This window comes from Ambystoma mexicanum, chromosome 1q, assembly GCF_040938575.1.
Source record: "Ambystoma mexicanum isolate Mex_15411 chromosome 1q, UKY_AmexF1_1, whole genome shotgun sequence".
Taxonomy (NCBI): Eukaryota; Metazoa; Chordata; class Amphibia; order Caudata; family Ambystomatidae; genus Ambystoma; species Ambystoma mexicanum.
The window spans coordinates 637,069,384-637,094,081 of record NC_090922.1 but is presented as its reverse complement, the minus strand read 5'-3'; the positions used below and the strand labels follow the sequence as shown (position 1 = coordinate 637,094,081).

Here is a 24,698-nt window from a genome sequence, read left to right as displayed (position 1 = left end):
AGTGCTCTCTGCCTTGCAGCCCAGCAACTCTGCCTACTCTCGCTCACCTTCTACCCTGCTCCTCTGTGCTTCCTGCACTGCAGCCCTGCTGCCTATTGCTGTCCTTTGTTCCCTGTCTGCAGCCCATTTTTCTCTACCACCTATTATCTTTTTCCCTGCCTGCAGGTCCTTGTTCTATGCCCACAGTCTGTGTTACCTGGCTTTAGCTTCCAAGTTTCCAGTCCTGAGTTTCCTTGTTATGTGTCTGTAGACCTGCCCTTGTTATTCTAGTTCAGATTTACAGTTCCTTGAATTCCATGTTATCAGTCTGCTGTTAAGTCCTTGTTCTCCTAGTCTAGAGTTTCAGTCCTGAGACTTCTTGTTCCTGGTCTATAGTACAGTCCACTGTTGCTTGATTCCGGTCCCTTGTTTCTAGTCTGCAGTTCCAGTCTCCTGTACCATTGCACATATATTCTTTTATACTTGCTTTTCCTCTTTCATTCCAGGTCTATGTCGTGAACCTTGATTACTTTGACTGCCTATTCTTCCCTAGATATTATGTTACAGTTCTTGTCCTGATTCATGCTTCTGTTATTCCTTTGTGTTAAGGGGACCGGTTGTGTCGGGCCCGGCTTCTGAAGGGCTCTGCATGGCAGGCCCTCTGCCCCTGATGTCGCGCTGGCGCAGAGCAGTAACTGACTACAGAGGCAGGAGTCTGGTGGCATTTGACTGGCTGACGGGCTCCTGTGTGCACCTTTTATTAACTTTACACGTCTTCCACTTGTCACCCTACACGTGGCTTCCGTACGAGCCCAGGAGGGGCTTAAGATATAACATCCCATGCCAGGAGTATATAATAAATAAAAGACAAACACAAAGCAGCACGCAATACATTACACATTTGCATACATGCAGAAAACAATGTTCTGTGGAACTGTGGCCAGTTTAAGCCCACGGGATGGGCGGGGGCACAGTATGAAGGGCGCATCATAGTCCGTTGGCCATGGGGACACAATACATTACACACGTCCATGGACGCAGACAGCAGCATTCGCTTTGGCGGAGGGCAATTTATGCCCACTAGCCGGGTGGGCGCACAGCGCCAAGGTTCATCACTGTCCACTGAGAAACATAGGTTGGTGCAGAGACTGACCTTAACTTTTATTGATCCCATTTTAAGCCCACTCGATGGGCCGGATCACAGCATCCAGACATATCACTGTCCATGGGACATTGAGAGATACAATACATTATATATTTATACGGGTGTGGGCAATACATTCACTTTTACTGAGTCAATTTTAAGCCCACTCGATGGGCCAGATCACAGCATCAAGGCATATCACTGTCCATGGGGCGTTTGGGGACACAACATAAAAGGTGCAATACGTTTATTGGTTCATAAAGACAAGTCCTTTGACCGTATGCAGGCGAAGCTGCACCGTGTTAACGGGGGCCACATCTGCTCTGCGGCATCAGGCCCTGGATAGCGGTAGTCCCTGCTGACTGAGTGCCAGCAAGATGTTGGAGCTGGCTGGTAGCCGCGACCAGGGGAAGACCATCCGGGCCTCTGGGAGGACTCTCCACGAACGACCAGCGAAAAATAAGAGTGGCAGACCCGCTCCTGGCCCTGGCTGCGCAGCGGGCAGATAGGTTAGGCAAGGTTGATGGATGATGTTGCTCCGGGCTGTCCGGCAGCATTCGCCTGCATTGGGCAGGACCTCATTGGTATGGCCAATGGTTGTCAGGCATGGCCTGGCAGTTGTGGAGCTTCTGTGAGCGCTGGAGTGGCAGCGGTTTGCGCAACGCCCTTTTTCTCCCTCAGGCAGGAGTCCATGCCTGTCATCTTGGTGGCGGTCCTTGCTGCACCCCTAGGCAGGAGCATGGCGGGACCGTGAAGCAGAAGCGGTCCTTACCGCGCCTATTTCCCCCAGGCAGGAGCAGCTTCCTGTGTTTCTTTCATTTTTTTTTTCATGTGCACATGGAACTCTCGCTGCACACACCCGTACAGTGCGGGTCGCACCGGAGGGAACCTGCGGTTGTCGGCGTGTTGCCGACTTACTGCATTTCTTCTTGCTCCTCATGTTGCCTGCCCCGGGGACTCTGCCGACGGTTGCCAGGCATGACCCGGTCTCCTTTTCTTTCATTTCCTTCACGCGACACGCTCTGGGGACTCTGACACCTTAATTTACTTTTATAGAAAGAAAAAAATCATGGTGCTCCCAAGGTTGTTATGGAAGAATGCGCTGATCAGATAATGCATACGAGTTATATAGAAGTGTTTCGTGCACAAAGTGCTTCCTCAGGGCTCAATTTCCATATTTGTTTGTGCAGCAGTTTACCTTAAAGTCACAAAATACATTCTTCCTTCAACGTAGTGAATCTCGTGGAAATGTTTCTTTCATCAAGTCAAACATGCTTTACTCCATCCTGCTGAGCTTAGTGTATGGTGTACACTACATACAAGCAAGTAACATAACCGAAAACATCACAAGATAAGACATTTGGGAGAGCCCCCTATCAGAGAAATGATAGGGATGCCAGGGTGCCAAATAACTTCACTTCACCTGGAAAACCCTTCTTCAGACCTAGAATTTATTTAACCAACTTCTCTGAGTTTTAGTCTTGGTTAACTGTGATTCCACACATTGGGCGTAAGCACCAGATAACAATGATTCCTACTAGGGAAGCTCAGGAATGGTGTAATGGTGTTGCCATGCCATGCCAAATTGTTAGTGGCTTTTGTTTTTAAAATCAAAACACTTTTTTTTAAATCACATTTTTGACACAGGAAAATGTCTAAAATATAAAATAAACAGTGTATTCATATGAATCGTGCCACTGCATATTTTGCAAAACTGCAAAGAGACAATGCAACATCCAACTCCAGTTGAATTCTTTTTAATTAAAGGATAGATCACAGCACCCCACGAACTGAGCCCATGACCTCCCATAACCTGCATAGCTACGCAACAGTTTTATTAACCCACTGAGCGATTTTACGAACGTGCCAATAAAAATACTAGGTCAGCCGCTATCTATGAGATCATAGTGTATTGTTCAGATGTGCCTAGGCTAGCCACCCAATGGCAGCGCGGGATTCTGTCCTCAATGTCCCTAGCCACGCCCCTCCGTTTAATTATAGTCACTAAACCCCTTGGACAAATAAAGCATGTTCTGTTACTTCCTCAGTGGAGCAGCCAGAGCACCGTGAGTGATGTGCAAATAAAAGCGGATTCGGCAGGCCAAAAGAAACAAGCAGAGTGCAAAACAAACGAGAGCCGGCCAAGACCTACCTGCTCAGTGCGCACCCGTGAATTAAGGAGCTGGAAAACCACCGAGTCAGAGAGGCCCAGGTCTTTCAGCAGGAACAGAGTCAGGATTTCATCGTCTTTGAGGATGTCCTTGATCCGGAGCCCTTTTCCTAAAAGAACGGAGAGGGGGAGGGCATTAGACAGGGCAGGTTCGCGTGCAACAGGATGTGTTTGTGAAGAACATTGCCCGCTTTTCCTTGCTACATTTTCTACCTCCTTATCATGATTTCCCGAGCTTCCGCACCGGGTGAAGAGGGGGCTTTGTTTTCTAATGTTTTATGTTAGTTGGGCTTCATCCGTGCCACAGCGTACCTCTGTGTCTCAGTTTTGTACCTTAACTAAGATGTACATTTGCATATTTTCCATGTGCATTGCCCTCCGTGCATTATATTGTATAATTGTGCTTGTCTTTTTTTGTACAATAATGTATATACGAATAAAATGATGCTGCTCCACACAACTATTTCTCTGTGTATTGTTACAATCTTAAAATGGAAACTGAGTGACATTGAATGTTGTATTAACTACTGCGGCCTGGTCCAAGAATTGGTGGGAATGGCCTGCCAGCAGGAATCCTCGGTGAGCGTTCAGAGCCATTACCATGGAAGCACACCCCAGTTAGTACCCTGGACCGTAAACCAGGATTTTAAAAGCGCATTTTCTTAAATGGGAAACCAGCTTTGTGCGTCTCGCACGCAATGATTTCCCATAAAAGAAATACAAACAAAAAGGGCTATTGGGTAAACAAAAAAAGGTGCATTGTCCCTTCTCTATTTCCATGATTAGTGGATGGGAGGCAGAGGATGGTGGGAAGAAACAGGCAGGTAAGTGGGATAATAGGCTGTAGGGCTGTCGGGGGATGTGTGTGGGGGAAGAGGTTCTCAGGGATAGGAGAAGGACTACAGGGCGAAGAGGGGAAGGGGACCTGGGGCACTGGCCAAAGGAAAGAGTATTGCGGCTGGGGGAGTGGCACAGGAGGCTGGAAAGGAATATGGGCTTATACTGTAGCAATCACCCCCATGTTAGGGAGCATACAGGACTGGTAATGGCCCGTCAGCCCCAGCCTAGACAGAGAGACACCAAGGGCTGTTACCTGCTCTGTATGCCCAACGACAAGGGGGTGATAGCTATTCGCACCCTGGGGTTTCTTCCCGGGTGCGAATAGTTATTATTTAATTTTTTGTACAGGAGATGGACTCTGCGTGTTTTGTGCGAGCCCAATCTCCCGTAAAAATTAACAATAAAAAGATGGCCCCTGCCATCGAAAATTGAAAGGAACCAAGTCCATTTACTATTTCTATGACAGCAGCCCGACAGAAGGGAGCAGAGCAGCAGTGCCTGGAGCAGCAGTGCCTGCAGCCCCAGCAGGTAAGTGGGGTTGGAATGGGTGGCATTGGAAGATGGTGTGGGGGGTTGGGTGAGGATGGTATGGGAGATGGGGGTTTGAGGAGCAGTTGGGAGGGCACCAAAAGAATCACAGATGCCAGCTGGGGAAGGGTCTTGGGTGGCTGAAAATGCAGGCTGTACACTGGCAGTTATCACCCGCATTTCCAGCTACCTGATTGGCGGGAAGGGCCAGGTGCTATTTAATACCTTTTATTTTGGTTTTGAAAAGAGAAATACAATAAAATAAACCCGTCCAACATAGCCGATGAGCCACGGCACATAGCAGCCTGCGGGCAGAAGTGCTAATCTATTTGTACAGCGGCTGTGTCGTCAGTGGCACAGTGTGTGACAGACTGAGAAAGGAAGAGTAGAGGAATGGGAGCCTAAAGCGAGCAGAGGTCGTGCTTGGAATGATTCAGAGGATGAAGGTTGGAGGGCAGCAGTAGGAAGGTGCTGGAAAGGTGCAGGGAGTGGTGGTCACACACAGTGCCTCATGGAATTCTGAGAGCCCTCAGTATCCATCACCACAACAGTGAACAATGCCCACAATGTCTAGATCCTGATTGACCCCCCCAGCATTTCAAAGTTTTACTTTGGATTGTAAATGTGTCTTATCCAATAAAATCACTAAAAGAAAATTCAAACCTGACACTATGCCCAGACCAAGTCAGGTTTGAAACTCCCTCTTCACCTCTTGCTGACTCCATTGAATTGGCATCTCTAGAGTTAAATTCTGCTGACTGCATTGAATTGGCATCTCTGGAGTTCAATTCTGCACTATCAGCTCCATTATCCCACTCATTCCTTCATTCCACTAGACCATGGATCTCCCCAGCCATCCAGCCACTGATGAGAACCATGTACTGCAATCTCCATCGCTGCCGCAAAACCCAATCACTGGTTATCCTTGTCTTCAACAAGGAATAACCCCTTGCTATCAATACTACCCTCAATACACAAAGTCCAACTATTATCTTAACTTAGACTTCCCTCTCCGTTCTCATCCTCGCAAGCTAGCAATGGCCGTCCAGTCAATGTTTGCACACTCTCAGATCTTTCTCCTATTCACTCACAGCTGCCACTTTGCCAACTTCTTCAACAACATCTCTAAGACACAGGACACCCTGTTGGCCCTCTTCTCTTTCCCTCCTCCTTGTTCCTTCTCTCCACCACTCACCATCGCTTCACTATAGGAATTCTCACTAACCACTCTGGCTGACCTGGCACCTATTCTTTAGGCTGTGAAGCCCTTAAGTGATTCTTGTGATCTCTTTGCACCACAAGAAGTCAAGGAACTGACGCCCCTATCCTACCCCTACCTTACTCCAATATTCAGCCTTGCAGTTTTGACCTGGTATCGCCCTAGGCTCTTTTAGGGTTGCCACCGTCTTGCTCGTTTTGCAAAACCCGACCACTGACCCCAATAAACGAGCCAACTATCAACCTATTTCTATTCTTCTTCACTATTTCTAATTGGTTGTCAACCACATCACTAACTGGTTGAAAGCCAATAGACTCAGTGACCCCCCACATCTCTAACTCCCTCACCATGGCTCACCATGCCATCTGCCAGCTATCCTGGTAGTCCTTGATATCCTCTGCTGCATTGAATGCAGATGACTATGCCTCCCTCCTTAAGGCTCTCTCGCATTTTGGCTTTCAGGGCACTGTTCTTACAGTGGGCGGATTCCTAGCTGGTTGATCACTCGTTTCATTTTCCTGGAACGCTGGGACCTTATCTGCCATGTATTCTCCCATTAGGGTAAAGCTGGGATCTGTCTTTGGTCCCTGCCATTTCACATTCTACACATCATCCTTTGACAAGGCCATCTTCTCCTCTGCATTCTCATACCATTTATTTACCAACGATGCTGAAATCTACTTCTCATTCCTTTCCTTCACCCTTGACTTTTCCTCTCACATCACTTATTGCCGAAATGCTCTCCGTTTTTGGACGGCGCTGTGTTGCTTGCTGCTCAATGCCTCAAAAACAGGCATCCTGGTAAATGACACTCCCCTCATGCCCTATCCTATGTCCTTCCCCCCAACCACCTTACCTCATCCTCCAAGGCTTGCAATCTGGGTATTCTGTTTGAAAGCGATCTGAATCTTCCATCATCTCCACTGCTGCGGCTGCCAGGCTCATCCTCCTGAACATACGTAAACTCCATTTCCTTCTCATCCTTCCCTGTACTACAGTGCTCCTCGCCTCTGTGGTCATTAGTATGCTGAATCACAGCTCCATCCGATGTAGAGGAGTCCCTCTCTACTCCTTTCGCCTCTAACCAAGGTGTGACTTTGCTAGTCATACACTCTACCACAAGAAAAGGCCACTTCCATGCACAGGTTGGCTATCCCTGCAAAATCACACTGTGTTAAAGTCTTCCTTCTTGAGTTTAAATCAATCTATGATCTGCGACCACCACGCTAACTTGCTTTCCCAAAACACACCCTCTCACACTCTATGCTCCAAAGATCTCCACAACCTAACTGGCTCTTCTCTAGTATGTGCCATCTCACTCCTGGCAGCCCAGCACTGGAAATACCATACGCCCTGAAAAAAAGGGCATCCCAAGTGTGAATGGCTTTCAGATCCCACTTACGACCCACCATCTTTCCCAGGAATGGAGCCATAGACTCTTAAAGTGACAACACGCTTTGAGAAATGAACATATGTACAGGAAAAAGTGTAATCAACAATGCTAAACAGCTTTAAAACTAGTATACAAACAATTACACATGTAGGTATAACTCTGGATAATTTACAAGTGCTTAAAAGTGTTAAAACTGTTGAATAGGACACAGAAAAGCAGGTACAATAGCAAGTATGTGGTTAAGAACAACAGAATGTCCCAAAACTAGATGCTACATCACAACAGGAACAGAGCAAGTATTGATCATAGATTTACAGGTCAGCACATTCCTGGACAACTTTTAATTAGTTTAGAAAAATGTGCTTGTAGAAATGAATGGGACAAAATCCATAGTCGACTCACGGTTATAGTGACAATTCAGGTAAGTATTGACAGTGTTCCATAGAGGATGGAGGGTCTGACCAGATGAGTTCCAGACCCAGGTGATATAAGCAGAGGCCTGTAGGAGGAAGAAGGTTGTATAGATGACCTAGAATATCAGAAGCTGGCAAAGTAATGGTGATCCTGCCTGGCAGATGACCTGCACAAGGAGCCCTCAAGGACTCAATGTAAGCCTCTTGCTATCTTCTGGATTTCCTGCATGTAGGTGGTCCCTGGATGACAAAGGTACATGCAAAAGTGCTGTGCTTGCACAGGAGAGCGCCCGTGGTTACCAAATATGGTATATCACCTGAAGCCTCACTCAGGGTGTAGGTATGGTGTGCCTCCACTTTGAGTAGCAAGGGCTCCCCCAGTAATCCTTAAGCACGGTACAGCACATTTTCTTATTTACTTTCTTATTCCAATCATGAAAAACTGGAAAGTTGAACATACTTATAAACAACGAGATACACAGCCCCCCAATGACTGTGGATGACTCACACGCCTCCTCTTGTTCACCAAAGCAAGTATTTTCTTTCTGCAACTTGGTTCTGGGCTGCTAGTCCCAGTGTTCCTTTCTGAGTCTGGAATACAGACCTACAGCGCAATCGGTCTCAAGGTGGGTATTCTCACGCAATGAAGAAATAGCCTTCTCACAGCCGATAGCGGTAAGCCATGACAATGTATAATGGGAGGCAAGAGCTATGGTCTATGACCAAAAAATAAAAAAGCTTGCAGTGGTTTCTAAGGGCCAGGAAAACAGTGGTGCACACTTAGTGCTTAATTCGGGATGCATGTAAGCAGGTCAAAGGTCAACTTACTTCAATTTGTGGAATGGTATGGTATGGTATGATATTTTTTATTTATAATGCACCTATACACAGGCAAGTGTTTCAAAGCGCTCAAGGAGGGTGGGAACATGGGGAAGAACAATGGTCGCTCAGATGTCTTGAAATTCTGAGACGATAAAAGTCTGCACCATTTAACAGTTTGAGATACAGGAAATAGGCCTTAGGTGATTCTGCAGTTTTACCAGTGCAATTAAGGGGGTGAAGACAAGGGAGAACAGACATACGATCATCAAGCACGGTGTGTACGGATCGTGCAAGTAGACAGACGTCACAGGGAGGAGGAGGTCCAAGTGCACGCGGTCAGTAGAGACTGTGGTAAGTGCAGTTAGAGCCACTCTCTTAGGTTATTTCTCAAGTGCAGAGAGTGTGGGTGGGGTGTGGGGCTCTGAGGTAAGTGCGAAAGAGGACTGGCAGGGGTGCCAGGGACCAGTAGGAAACTGAGGTACACCAGGCGGCCAGTCAGCAAGCTGTAAGGAAGAGGAGGGAGAGAGGGAGAAGAGCATAAAACTAAGTTAGCAGGGTAGAGGGAGAAGGAAGAGGAGAAGAGGAAGGTCTTGAGGAGTTTCCAGAACTTAAGAAGATCAGGCTCAAGAATGAGGGTGGCAGGGATGCTGTTCCAGGGGGAGGCACCTGCTGAGGATAAGGATCTCCCTCCAAATATCTGCTTGGAGAACCAGCTCACTCACAGAAGGTTGAAGGTGAATGAGTGGCGGGCTCGAGAGGGACAGTATTTAGGTAGGCAGCGTTGCAGGTAGGTAGGTCCCAGGCCCCAGAAAGCCTTGTGAACAATGCAGAGGGTCTTGAACTTTTCTTGGAGATTGCTTTTAAGCACAGACGCTCGATCCAGATGTTCCTTTAAGCGCCAGGTACCCCGAACAGACTACACATCCTTTGACCTCAGGCGGGCACTTGTCCAGCATCTCTAGGCTCCAAACCCTTCTGCAGTACAGGGCTGCATGAGTCTGCTGCTCTTCAAGCCACATCAGTGCTGTCTATTTCCAGCACAAACACATTTCAGTATTTGGGCCACCAGTGCCCCGCAGAGCAGCAGGTTCAGGGTCCCAGTAATAAGACTGGGCAGGCAGCCAGAGGGGCTGCCCATGGTCACCACCTGGTGAGTGTATATAACCCCGGTTCAGAGGTCAAGAAGAGAGCTCTGCGCCTGAGAAGGTTTCCCAGGGCCACACTCTCCCTGTCAGCATTGGTCGAAGTGGGCAGGAGTGGTTGGGAGCGGTGCACCTTTACTGAAAAAAAAAGTTTTACTGTTTCTATACTTTGATTTTAAAAAGAAACCATTCTGGAATGGTTTAGTTTTAAAATAAAAGTGTAGCAAGAAGTGGAAACCTGCACTTCAGTGCACTGCAATGAACATTCCCTTAAACAGCAGATGTGTTTGTTTGGGGGTTTGGATTGCGCGTGAGAGGCGGTGTGGTGATGGAGTTTGTGGGGTGCGTGGAATGGCCAGCAGGGTACATAGTTCCACTACTTCTTTTCGTTCACTTCGACCATTGCTTGTCAGTCAGCTCCACCTCAGCTACCAACCAACTCTCCTGCTCCTCAGAAAACCTCCTGTCAGTGAGTTTGGAATGTTCCATTATTCATACTGCTAAAGGGTGGGACTCTGGCTTAAACCCCATTGGAACATTCAATTATCAAAATGTCAAACCTATTACATTTATTTTACATTTAAATACAGTAGTATGCTCTACCCCTAACTTTAGGAGGCTGATGCATACTTTCTGCAGATTAGCGTCCATACACCTATTCCCTTTCCCTATATGTTGTAAAACAATGAGCACAGTACATTTTTCCAGTAGCTGCTACAGATCCTTTGATGGGCTTGCTTTTCTTAATTTATTAGTATCAGACCTTCCTCCTTAACCCTAGCACATGTGCATATTACATATTTTGGTACCAACATGGCATCATTTACGCCAGTGCAGAGGTACTCTCCAGAAGTAGTGGCTACGTGCAGACTCACTAAAGGTTTTTAGTGAATGTGTGTTTACATGAGGCTTACATGAAGACAGGCACCAATTACTGATTCAAGGTGCAAAGACACTAAGGATGTGAAGAAGCCTGATGAACACTGTGGAAATGGTGTAGTGCTTGAGGGTGCAGAGGTGAGCCTATACATCAGGTTGTGGAGGCTGTGGTTAGGACTCCTGATCAAAGTACTGCATGCTAAGGCCCTAGAGACATAAAGATGGTTCCAGTGACCAAGACGACAAAGTTTTAAGACACAGAATAGGTGTCCCACATGGTGGAGGACAACAGGACATTAGCAGAAACAAGATGGCACAATACCTACCGGACATGTAAGTGGTGCTCCAGTGAAGACAAAGGACCTCAGGAAAGGATGCAGAAAATCCCATCATAGAACAACAGATACAGCAGGTCAAGATGCCCCAAGAAGGATAAGACAATTAAGAGCAGCAGCAAAAACACCAGTCGGTTTCCATCAAGTCAGCAGGGGCACTCACTTCTGTCCTAGCCGCAGGCAAAGGATGTAAGAACTCAATGGGGTGCGCGCAGAGCTGCAGTGAATGAGGTTCCAGCTGTTGCCGCTGGATCAGTGGGAAAAAGAGCTTGAAACAGCACTTCCCTGGGCAGAGAGAAGCAGAGCTAGCCCTTATGAAGATTTGGAGGAAGCAGCAGAGGCCCACAGCAAAGATCTTCAAGGCTGCTGTTGGAGTGGCCAGGTAGGGTCCCATCATTAACGAGGGATTCATGTTGCAAGCGCCATTTTGATGGCTGTGGGTGCGGTGAACTGAGTATGGTTTACTTTTTGTTCAGAACTGATACAATATTAGTTTTCATGCACACAGAAAGATGAAGTATCAAATCTACCAAATGTAAAAACATACATCTACGTTAATATAAATACATGGGAAATGTGTGAATCTCAATATAAATACCTTTTTCACAATTAATTAGAACATACTGATTAGGGCTCTCTTGCAAAACACACTTTGACTTCTAAACAGGTTTCAGATGACAGAAGGTGGGTAAATGAGTAACCTCAACCTTTGCAGACTACATATGCAGAGGTAGCCTTCACTTTATGGTCTGATAAGTCTCGTAGATAGTAGATATAACCCTTGTTTTTTGAGAGTGTGACCCAAAGAGTGTTGTTGTTTATTCTGGTCAGTAGTAAAACACGGATAAGCTAAATGCTTAAAGCTACTTAGGAGTTTCATTATGCGATAAAGTGGGAGCCTTAGTTAGGAAGTTGCAAAGGAACAAATGTTATCTTGCCCTTTTTATTAATTTCTTTAGTGGGTGTTTAGTCATTTTGTTCGGTTAAGTGTTTTTCCAGGTCTTCAGTGGCTTTATGTAGCCGCATAATTTAGAAGGTCTTTTAGAGGCGACAGGAGTTTGTGGAATAGAGATCGGAATCTATAATTCAAGGAAAATCCTGTTTAGGCAGACCTTCCTCTTTATTTGCTAAAATACATCAGCGAGATGATGTGCAATCATAGTTATAGTAGTTAAATGTTTTTAGGCCAGTTATCGCTGGAAATTAATTATGTTTTCAATGCTAATGTTTAAGCCATGCACCAACGTCAGGACCTACTACAATGAATCGCAAGAAGACGTGTGTTTTGAATATGATTTGAAGATAATAATGAAGATAAGCCCGACCAATGAAAATTAAAGAAATGGGGAAAGGTGGGATTTCTTTGAAGAGGTTTTGTCCAATCATATTTGGTGGGTGGAGAGTAGTACATGCACCTGGGAGTGTTTGAAATTGTTGCAAAAAGTATATAAACTGCCAACTGATGTTGTATTGTGGAGACTTGGGTTAGTTTGGTCCAGCAACACCATCTAACTGCTCTCTGGAGATTTTTCACTATAAACGTGCTTTATGTACAACCGTATACTCGCTTCTTAAGTGGTGGGCCTGTTTTAGGTTAAGATGATTAAAGGTCCACCCCCACATTGCACCTTCTTCCCCAGATACTATGACGTCATTCCAGGTAGTTTCAGAGGAACAGCTTGGGATCCCAACAGATTCACACACATATAGGGCTAGGGACACACAGGCATATGGACTGGGGTGCCTGGCAGCCCCTCTCTCAGTCAGAACCGGTTGCCACTTACTCAAAGGGCCCTTTGAGGGCTCTGGAGAGAGCCCACGTAGATAGAAAAGGCCAAAATGGTAATTCCCCATAGTGGAGCACATAGAGATCAGCCACAACGAAAATGACTAGGTCACAGGCCTTAAAAACCCCTTTATAGTTACTTTCCAAACCTTTAGGGAGCAAGGGGGCTACCAAGCGCTAATAAGGCTATAATGGTGTGCAGCCAAATACAAAGGATTAAGCTGCCATCAGCCTGTTACACTAACGCACTTTCATGGTAACAACCTGGGACACAACCAGTCTCTTTTGTAGTTCCCGTTGCCCTGGTAGCTATATGAGCTACTTAAGGCAGCGCATTAAAATACAGTTGCATCTTACAGAGGGATTTCAGTGGGAGGTTTCCTGTCATCAAAAATAAGTCAGAATTCCAAGAAGCCAACAAAACATCAAGGGAACTAACAGGGCTTGCAGAAAGGAACGTCAACACACTGGCGTAACGGGGCCCCCGCAGCCTCCGCGGTGCGGGGGGCCCCGCCAGCACATGACCTGGGAGGGGGCCCCACTTGTAGAAAAAAAAAAAGAAACCGTTGTTTCCAGTCCGGCATAGTTGTAATGAGGCCCAATTTCTTTTTGAAGTATTAGGGCTCCCCTCAACCCCATGACGTGTGTGTGCCTGAATGGTGAAAGGGTGCACACTTAAGTGTATAGGTGGCTGCCTGTAAGTGTATGGTGAAAGGGTGCACACTTAAATGTATGGGTGGGTGCCTGGGTGTGTGTGCCTGTATGGTGAAAGGGTGCACACGTAAATGTATGGGTGGCTGCCTGGGTGTGCCTGTATAGTGAAAGGGTGCACACTTAAATGTATGGATGGCTGCATGGGTGTGCCAATATGGTGAAAGAATGCACACTTAAATGTGTGGATGGCTGGGTGTGCGTGTGTGTATATGGTGAATGGTGTGTGTGCTTGCGTTCAGGGGTGCAACAAAAGCTACATTTCAGGGGCTAACCCTTCAAATGTTGGGAGAGGCGCTAACTTCATGTGTGGTGGGGAGGGGCAAACTTATATGTTTGGGGCATCTAATTTCTTTGCACATTTTAATGATACTATTCTAGTGCAGCTTCAATGTTACAAGCAGTTAACTCTCTCCTTTAAGGTTGAAAGCATCCACTTATGAACTACTGTGAGAATGAGTGGTCTCCTGTTTCCTCTCTACCCTTCCAATCACCATGTCCAGGCTAAGCAGGCATGATATGTGGTATTAGTGGCTATAGAGGCATTTTGGTGCAGCCAGTCCAGTCATTCCTCAGTTTGGTATGACTTTTTTCAAACTGGGCATTTCTCAGAAAGCAGTCCTGCTAAGTGAATTACCTGGCTAGACTGCCATTTGCGTGCTGCCATTCTAGCCATTTCTTTCTGCAGTATTGTATATTTTTCTGGGCATCTGTGATCAAATTATATGATATAAGTCATTTATAACGCGCTTGCACACAAGTGTTTCTAGGCGCGACAAGACAAGGGAGGGAAGAAGAGGGAGGGCAAGACAAGCGATCTTACTAGGCCTTGTGTCATTCAAATCGTGCAAGGGACTGTAGGGTTACAGTTACAGCCCCTAAGTGCATGGTAGGCCCAGAGACAGTGCAAGGGTTACTGATCAAGAAAGAGTCTGGACTCAGTGAGACTCTGAGGGTAGCCAAGCAACCAGTCAGTACAGCAGACAGGTAGGTCAGGTTGGCCAGCAGGGGAGGGAGAGAGATAAAGCAGAAGAGAAGAGGAAAGTTTTGAGCTTCTTCCTGAACTTCTGGGGGGCAGGGAGGCTATTCCAGAGGGAGGCACCTGTGGAGGAGAGGGATCTACCCCCACTCTCTGCCTGGAGAAGTGTCTAACCCTTAGAGAGTTGTAGGTAGCTGAGCAAAGGGCTTGAGAAGGAAAAACATTTGGAAGATAACGTTGGATGTAGTGCAGGCCCCGGGCCCAGAAAGCCTTGTGGACAATGCAAAGGGTCTTGAATTTGATACTTGCAGCAACTGGGAGCCAGTGGAGAGATTTCAGGGCTGGAGAGATCCCTGGGCCTGAGACTAAGGATAAGTCTTGCAGTCCTTTTCTGGATTAGTTGCAGAGGCTGGAGCGTAGAGGAAGGCAGATTGAGAAAGAGGCTGTTGCAATAGTCCAGCCCAGAGAGAACCAGGGCTCTGGAGACAGAGAGCTTCTTGGGGAAAGTGAGAAAGGGACGAGTCCCTTTGAGGAGGAACAGCTGGTAGTGGGACTTCTTGGTGACATCCGAGATGTGAGGAGAGAAAGAGAGAGTGGAGTCAAAGATGACACCAGGGTTTTTTGCCTCAAAGGAAGGCGAAGGAAGAGGGTCCAAGACGGGCAGCCAGAGTGAGAGAGGGAAAGCACGTGCAGGAGTCCAAATGAGAAGGATCTCCATCTTACTGACATTAAGGCAGAGATCGTTGGAGGCACACCAATCCTGAATCGTGGATAGACAGCTGGGAATGAGCGAGAGAGGAGAGGAGTATGAGGGGAGCCTGAAGGAAAGTGGAGTGTCATCCGCATAACACTGAAAGTTAGAGGAGAATGTAAAGATCAGGTGGGCCAAAGGGGCCACGTAGAGGTTGAAAAACCAGAGTGAGAGGATGGAGCGGAGAGAAAGGGACCAAGTTAGACTTGGGAGGGGCAGTCCAAGAGGAAGGAGGTCAGCCACTCAAGGGCCTGATTTGTGATGCCCAGGTTCTCATGGAGTCGATTGATCAGGATTGATCAGGATGGCATGGTTGACGGTGTCGAAAGCAGAGGAAAGATCAAGGAGGATGAGGACAGAAAGAATGCTGGAATCCAGTTTAGAGAGCAGATCTTCACAGGTGTTCAGGACAGCAGTTTCCGTGCCTTTGGCATCTCTGAAGCCAGACTGATGGTCATGGAGACAACCAGCAGATTCCGTGTTGAGAGTAAGCTGGGAGATGGCCAGCTTTTCCAACAGTTTGCCTAGGAAAGGGGTGATGGAGATTGGGCAATAGTTTGCCAGGCAGGCAGGATCGGCAGACGTCTTCTTGAGGAGTGGGTGCATAAGGGAGTGCTTAACGGGAGAGGGGAACGTTCCAGTGGCGAAAGAGTGATTACAGAAATTGGTCAAGGCTGGAGCAAGGGAGTCAATATGGTTCTTGTGGAGCAGGAGAGCACCTGTTTGGATAACACTTTCATAGATCGGACTTGTCTAGAAACCTCGTCAGGTGTTGTCAGAAAGAAAGAGGAGAAAGGAGGAATAGACGTAGAGATGGCCAAAGGGGGGCCGAGAGAGGAAGAGGGAGAGGAAGAGGAGATGGAGGACATGATGTCCTGAGTTTTAGCAGAGAAGTGAGTTGACAGAGACATACAGGGGTCCTGGGAGGGAACAGGAGAGGTAAAGACCGCAACAGGATTGACCAGTTCCTTTCAGATTTTAAAGAGTTTGGCCGTGTTGTTAGAGGCCACAGAGACATGGGCTTGAATGTGTTTTCCCTTCTTGATGAGTGTTATTGCTATGACTGGCATTTTGGTGCAACCATTCTAGATATGTCTAAATGTGGCCAGGCAAGCTTTACTATATTGTTATTACATGTCTACACTGGTCTACATTGTGCAGCCAGTTGGACATGTTTTATTGTGGCATGGCATTTTTAATAGCAAAGCAATAATGTTCCTGTGCACTGTTGGTGACTTGCATCTATTGGATTGGTGTTACCCTACAAAACAATTGCAAACACTCTGGCTTTTTCACCAATGTGCGCTGTATATTATATTAAAATAATAATATTTATATCTTTCTCCTAGTGCAGTGTGCGGCATATCCCTTCAGCAGCACGTTCGTGTGTATTGCGCAAGTGTGATAATCTAGGCTGGCCCAGAGTGTGGCGCGACCCTTGATTTGTTGCTGAGTTGAGGGGGGGCCCCCTCAGAATGGCTCGCAGGGGGGCCCCCACATTTTGTGTTACGCCACTGTGTCAACATGACTCTCCGACTTAACAGTTCAGTTCCCAATGATGCCAGCTAACACATAAAAGGTAGCAAGATCGGGAGTGTTTGTGTTCTTTTACAGTGTGGTGATACACTTCTCTACATCCTGGGGTACAATACATTGGAACATCACGTAAACACCTGCACGGGTTCTTGAAGCCGATTACCCTCTGCTTGGTGCACTGAGGATGCCAGTTTCTGCCATGCTCTAAAATATGCTACTACGCAATGCATTGCATGCTTTATCAAAACTAAGCTGCAGTCACAGAACAGAAAGTAAAACCCAACCTACCCAAAACAATGGGGACATGTAAGAAACCACGTGTTTCTTTTTGACATCAGTGAATTACCTTGTTAAAGTGAATATGAAATCAGTGTGTTTGTCACCAGGTCTGCACAAAAGAGAATACCGTATGTTACGACACGTTCTATTGGACCAACACAATGAGCACAAAGGTGCCTCTAAAGAAGGCCTCACAGGTAGGGTGAACAGTAGAGGTGCGCCAAATAGCAACGCGTAGTTAGTCAATTATTCACCCAAATACAGCTCCAACTAAAAAACGTAAACGTACCCTAGATACCCCCATGAGCCCCCCCCCCCTGCAGAGCTGCCACTAAATCACCATGCACACGATCTGGGTCAGGGGTCTAGGAAGGTGTCTGGGAGCCAATTCTCGGAAACCAGACGTGTGGAGCCAGAGGCACCCACATGCAGGAAGCCAATAAGCAGAGGTGTTGCTAGGGGGGCTTAGGGGGCTATAGCCCCGCGTCTTTTAGTTGTAGCCCTGGATAGAAATTCAGGTGCTACAATTAAAATGCTACCTAGCCCTGAGTCCCACCAGTCCCAACATTAGCGTAGCCCCGGATCTTTTCCAGACCTAGCAACACTCCTGCCAATAAGTGAAGCGCTCATTCACGAGCATCCTTTTTGTGTAGTCTCAGCCTTGAGTGCAAGAAGCATTACATAATTCACCAAAGTCAAAAGCCTTTATTTTAGCGAAACTTCAGTGAAATACTAAAATGAAAGCCAAGGATTGCTACACTCATAGTGACCACTAGATTACTCTGTGTCTCTTGCCACCACTTTTTCACCTTAATCAAGAGCGTGTCTCCCATAATGCACTACCATGTGTCCCTCTGTTTCGTTCAAGTCTTTACAGATGAAGTGGATGCTTCCTCGGAGACAGGAACGCACCTGGAGGATATAAAATCCAAGTTCTGGCCCGCCAGCTCTGGGCACTCCCACAAAAGGGACGACGATCCAAGAATACTCCAGATATGTATCTTTTCTCCATATAGTAACAGGGGAGATATTTGCTTAAAGGGGAGACCCTTTTGGCTTTGAACCAGGATCAATATGACCATCTCTACGATGCCTCCACTCATTTGTGCTGGGAAAGGGGGAGGGGGAATCAAGGGGTGAATCGCAAACCCCTGGTTTAGGGATGGATTAACCACGCTTCCCCTAATGAAGGTTGCAGCATGCAAGGTAAGAGGAGGGGCAAGTTATTGCCTTTTGTGTCTAGAAGCTTGATGTGTGGTATAGCTCAACATTGACCATCCACAATAGCAAAAGGGCCATGAACGTTATATGGGCTGGTCTATGGCACCTAGAGGGAGGATACCCAGAAGCTAATATTTGCATGCTGTGGTGGATCAGGTAAGATACGTGGTTTAGAGTGGATGAGTGGAGGAATCCTAGGTCTACTATTGCTCAGCCTGAGTAACGTGCTAAAGAAAGGTAAGCACTGCAAGGGTTCGCCTGGTTACTTCCTTTGGGCAGTGGGGAGTAGACTCAGGGACCCCATAAAGGACAAGTAAAAGGGCAATCTTCCAGAAGCTAAACTGGGAGCATCCACAGCTAGGTAAGGGAGGTCCAGAGGCATTCCCTCATGCACAACACAGCCTTTTTATGAGCTGGAGGAGCATGTCATTGGCAGATTGCAGGTGCAGATATGTGTTAGCATGAATGAGAGAGAACATGGAGTTTCTGGCTCCAGACGTGGAAGCTTCATCCAGCAGTTCCAGGTTGAGGCAATATGGACATCTGAGGAAGGAGGGGCTTCCACTGCATCAGAAAGTCCAGTAGAGGAATTTTCAGGGGTGGAAGAACTCTGTAGAATTGCCTCTTCCTAGAATAACAGCAACTGTGTATCAGATGGTCGGATCAGATGACAACGTTCCAGATCCTGTGCAGATGACCTCAGTTATATTTCAGTGAAAAGATCATCCAACTTTGGTAGCAGAGGATTCCACGGCAAGGGCTCCAATGATAAGAGAGTTGAGTCAGCATTTACATGAAATACAATGGGCCAAATCAATCTGGTGTTTAAATCAATCACATGTGGATTTTTATATTTGTATTATAGTGTTATCAGTTAATTATAAACTTTTAAAACAAAAAAACACAAAAATTACATATATAATTTACATGATATACAAATCAGCTTCATTATATTACACAAGATCTGTAAATAGTGCATAACCAAATCTAAAAACAACAAACCGATTCCTATTATTAATCGGAGTAAAACTTTGTTTAAAATCCATTCTTAATCAATAATTCAGTTACATAGGTCAAAAATGTTCCCAGTACTTTGTTTAGGAAAGCTCCTCAATATGCCTAATTACCTTTTGCCAAATATAAAAAACGGTAAAATTCATAACCAGGTTTTCTCCTGATAATATATAGGCCCAGCATTGATCAAGTTGGAGTTTACACAAATTGCCACAATGATACTTATAGCCCCTATGATACATTTCAGTTAGAGCAATACAGTCAGTGAATAAATGCCGAGATGTCTCCACTTCAGATTTCCATAGGCGGCATAGTCGCTCTTGGTATGGTACTTGTGTCCATGCTCCCAATCTAGAGAGGGTAGGAAGTTGTTCAAATCGAAGTAGCATGATAAATCGTCCGACTTTGGTGTTTTTATTAAACTCACTGTTTGCCTCCCTGGAATGCCGATTGCAACTGTTCACCATGTATTTTATCATTCTGCACCAAGTATTTTTGTGGGGACGCATTCTTGTAACCCTGAATCATGCCTTCTTACATGTCCTTCCTAGCGCCTAAATGCCCGAGGGCTGCAGTGCGCTCTATAAATATAATAAATAAATAAATAAATAAATAAATACATGTAACTGAAATGGGCATTAACTGGAAAGCCTTGTCTAACATACTGGGCATATGCAATTTTACCAACTAATTTGGACACATTTTTCTTTCTATCCCAAATGGCAGCATTCGCGTTTGTATCTTTACAAGCCTAGCCAAGATTCAATGGGGTATCCAATTTGAGGCCAATATCTTTAAAAAAAGAATCAATCTCATATATCCAATTTTTTTAAACTCCAGTCAGGACAGATATATCTAGATGATCTACACAATTAGAAAACAAGGAAGCAACATTATCCTTGTCGCTTATTATTTTCAGTTAAAATATACCAGTTGAGCTCTTTTTCTGTGTGAGCAAAGATAAAAGACCCAGCTCAGAGCAAATAGCTTAAACAGGCAAGGAGTTAGATAAACCAAATGCCAAATGACATAGTTTCTCCTCAAGAGTCTTCAACCAGGAAGTTTCTTTGTTCGTGAAAACCTCAAGATCATATATGGCATGAGGCACTATATTGGTTCTGTACAACTGCACAAGGCCCTCGACCGAGTAACCTCCATTTTTTTTAATTAAGCTTCTAACAGCATTACAATTCTTCTGGGTCTTATTCATAGTTACCTTGGCCAAATGCAAATAATTGAGGGAATAAAAATGGTAACTCCCAAGTATGTATTTCTATATACAACTTCGATGAGTACCGTATTAATTTTCTATATACATTTATTAACCTTTTTTGTTAGATTGTATAATCATTATTTTGGTTTTCTTCTGGTTAATGATCAAACAATTTTCAGTTGAATATTCTTTGAGTGCTAAGACACTATGGGCCTCATTACGACTCTGGCGCTAAGTGTTTAACGGCGCTGTAAAAGGCTGCGGCGCCGTTAAACACTTAGCGCCTTACTACGAGGTCCCTTTGCGGGACCCGACCTGAACGGCTGGTCTAGACCAGCCGTTAAAGTAGGGACCCACAAAGGGACCTTGGTGCTAAGTACGGTACCGCAATTTGCGGTACCGTACTTAGCGCCTTCCCCATTCTCATAGAGCCCTATGGGGCGAAAATGGGAATGAGGAAGGGCCATGGTTCAATGGGGAATTACCGCCCCGCAAACCTTGGAATGGGGTGGTAATTCCCCATTGAGCCATGGCGGACCCGTTACAACACCGGCACCAACCATGGTGCTAATAGCGCCATGGTTTAGCGCTGGTGTTGTAATGAGGGCCTATGTTGTAGTCCTATTGCAGTTTGGTCAAGGAACACTGTGTCATCCGCATAAGACAACCATGGAATATGCTGTTGCCCCGTGCGGGGAGGAAAACTATTCCATTTACTTCATTCATCATCCAAATCTGTGACATACAGGTTGAAAAGAATCAATGCAACAGAGCACCCCTGCTTTAGGCCATGGTTTGATAGAATTGGTTCAGTAAGGAGGACATCTTGATTAGCTCTCAATTGCACAGTGGTGTTCGCATAAAGGGCCTTAACAAGATATAGTATTAAGGGATGTAATAGCCATTTTTCAAATTTTTCCCACAAGATGGTACGATTCACTGTGTCAAAAGCACCGGCATAGTCTACCAAGCATATGTACAACATACTAGATTTAGAGTTCAAAGTGGTATAAAACCTGTTTGCTGGTTCTTAAATATATCTTCTCTCCTTATCCATTCATTCATTTTCTCAAGAAGCATTAGGGAAAACATTTTTGAGCACAAGTCTATCGTAGCTAATAAACAATAGTTGGATTCTTCCTACCCTTTTTTATAGATCGGAATTAATAGGGATTTGCTTCAGCTTTTTGGTATCTTCCCGGTTGCGTTCATTTTATTTTCTATGAATAATATTGGCCGATTTTTTAGGGTTTTTCTTAATAAGAATATTCACAAGGCCATCCAGGCCAGGGGCCCTTGATGGCTTGAACTTCTGAATTAGCCATTACATGTCTTATACAGAAAAGGTCAGTACATTTTTATCACCTCTTTCTTCATACTCCTTTTTATCTTCATTCAACGGGGCCCAAATATAATATGGATCTGAGATGAATTCTTTTTCAGCTATGGGATTCATTGCCCACCTATTCTCATGGCTTTCAGTGTGGTGTTCATATATATTCCAAATCTTCCGTGAATCAGTATTACGTAAAGCTTTGGACATCAATTGCCACAGCGCAGAAGCCATAGATCCTTTATGCCAATGGACCCAGATGCTTATATGTTGCCTTCCACTTGTAAATAACCTTTGGCTTATCTATTAAGTTATAACTAGTATTTTTGACATTTTTTTATTTCCAACTTCAATAGTTTTTCCCTACATGCAATGATATTATCATACATTTTCCCATCATGGTTTGACCCATCATAGAATTTCTTCTGCATTTTCCCAAAATACTCAAAGGTTTTTTCAACTATGTCCATGTAATCATCGATACAGTCCAATTTAGTCACTTCTCCCGTAATGAGTTAATCAAGAGCAAAGTCATTAAACACAGCAACATTTTTTTCTGTCCATCTGATTCTATTGCCAGCAAAGTTAAGATAGTAATTATCCACAAGGCAATCAGTGTTCTTCTTATCCTTAACCTGGATAGAAAACATAATAACTGCATGATCACTTCTCCTATTATCTACCAGTTGAAAGGCTGTGACTAATTCAAGGCAAATGCCCGGAAGAACCACAAAGTCAATCCAAGAGGTATAAACACCATTGTGCCATGTGAAGCAAGGTACCTCGCCAGTATCAATTGGCTTACATAGGGGTTTCAACTGGTATGATGAGATGAAAGTAGACCATGCATCATAATCTTCCATCAACTCATCACCCTCGTGCTCAATAACTGTGATGCCATGCTTATTTTTAAACATATTATGACCAGGTTGTCAGACCAGCTCTTTAAAGCAGCAAAAGGACACTGATAGTTCAGGTCTCCCACAATGAAATAGTAACAATAAAATAGTACCTATACTCAATACAAGAGATGAACGATTCAGTATTTCCATTTTTTGGGGGATTATATATATTCATAAGTGAAATGTGCAGTTGCATATGGGGCAAATTACTAGACAAAAGCCTTTCTAAAACAATTTGATTCTGACAAGCAGGCACACATTCTGTAATTGTCAGTTGATTTTTGACACCAATTATTAAACCACCAAAAGGGCGACCCTTCGTATTACGAAAGGCAGATCTTTGTAGAATCTGATCTCTTGTAGCAAGAAAATGTCAAACTTGAATGAGAAAGATTGGCCCAAGGGATTACACAAAAAATAGTTAAAACCTCTTGTTTTCCATGATATGACTTCCAGTTGTCCAACACCAAGTTCAGCAGTTCATGCTACATCTTCTAACTCAAGGCCTACGGTTTTTGGATTATTATAACTCAGAGTAAAATTAGTGTTCAGGCTTAACACTGAGTGAATCCTCTGGGTAATCTCATTGATTTCTGTAGAGAAGATCTTCATTGATATACCCGAGGTTTTGACATTCCTCTGTAGCCTTTTAAATTGAGTGACCTCTGGGCACTTCACAAACTCGTAACCCATATCTAAGAATATATGAGCATGTGACTTTATCAGTTCAACCGCAATAGGGCAGATGAAGTGAATAATCACCCAATTTGCCTCCATCCCTGTGCAAGGTATTTCAACAAGCGAGTTGTCATTAGTAGTAAGTATCCGCAGCTCTGTTATGAGATGCATTTATTCAAGAGTGTTAAGACGGTTAGGAAATGGGCTACATGAGGTGGAATACAGATCCAAACTCTTACATTTCTGGGGAGAAATGTCTACTTCCCCATTGATCCTCTATGAGATGATGGATGGTTTTAACAGGTGATTGAGCCAGGCACATAAAGGGACTCTTGATAGTCTTGCGATAATCCTCACTGTGTTCCAGACTCAGAGTCTGGGCAATCAGTTGGGAATTAGGAGTAGCCGAAACCACCTGCCCTAGACTTCACCCATAAGCATATTCGGTTCAACTCAGTTGTCTCAGCAAGCTCTAGAATGCTACTCACTGGCAACTGCACTTCCTTCAGAAGTTTGGGGCCTCAAGCCCTGCATGTTCACGTATTGATAGCAGCGCACTGTGCGGGATTCCTTTTATATGTGGTCATAAACACAGTGGCCACAGAACCCTAAGCACCATGGGAATAGTGGTTATTTATTCATCCTGGATTCCTCTAAGATGGGCCTACTTTTCACTGAGGAAAAGTCTTGAAGGGAATGAGGCCACACAGTAGATTCGGCATCTATGTACTTCATGGCGCCACCCTTCTTCCCACAGCCCCCAACACAGTCTATGTCCCGTCACTGACTGCAGTCCTAGAGGTTCCAGTCTAAGGAAAATAGTTTGGAAAATTGCTACAAAAGAACTGCAACGTTTTTAAAGATAGAAAACACACTCTTCTCCAATGAAGCAAGCTCAAGTCTTCCTCCTCTTCATTCAGTCAGCCGTCATCCCATTAACCAACGAAAAGTGGGTTAGTGAGAGGCAGACCCATGGTGCATCCAACAAGGAAGACCTCAACAACAGCAAAAATATCAGCGCTCCTGATCATACACAGATGAGTCAGGAGTTTTAGTTGTGGGAGATTGCGATGGTGCAAGGATGTCTGACTGGAATCTGCTTTGGACCACTGGGTGGGGGACATCATATAAAGATGATATGAACAATGGTGCTTCCAGGAGGTGGTTTGGGTCTACTGATCAATAGAGCAACTGTTATGGTTCTCTCGGAGGACTGAGTGCTGAGGAATTATAATCCTCATACAGAAGTCAATGGGAGGTTTCTGCTTGGTAATGAATTTGAAGAATGTGAATCGGTTGATCAGGCCAGTCCATCTTATGATGGAGAGGTTCTCGAAGATAATTCTATTGGCGTCTCAGGGCCAATTCCTGGTGTCATTATATTCAATGGTTGCACAGCTCAGGGTGATGTTCTAGTGTCATTATATTTAA

The 24,698-nt window shown here is 45.1% G+C and overlaps 1 protein-coding gene across 2 annotated transcripts in view; it reads right to left on the bottom strand.

Annotated features, from left to right (window-relative positions):
* Positions 1 to 24,698, bottom strand: part of ABCA4 (ATP binding cassette subfamily A member 4) — a 1,737,150-nt gene that overhangs the window by 1,392,813 nt on the left and 319,639 nt on the right. For both annotated transcript variants that reach the window (XM_069641223.1, XM_069641222.1), the window contains exon 6: positions 3,276 to 3,403. In XM_069641223.1, coding sequence (XP_069497324.1) covers positions 3,276 to 3,403 — 128 coding nt within the window. The remainder of the gene's footprint in view (positions 1 to 3,275; positions 3,404 to 24,698) is intronic.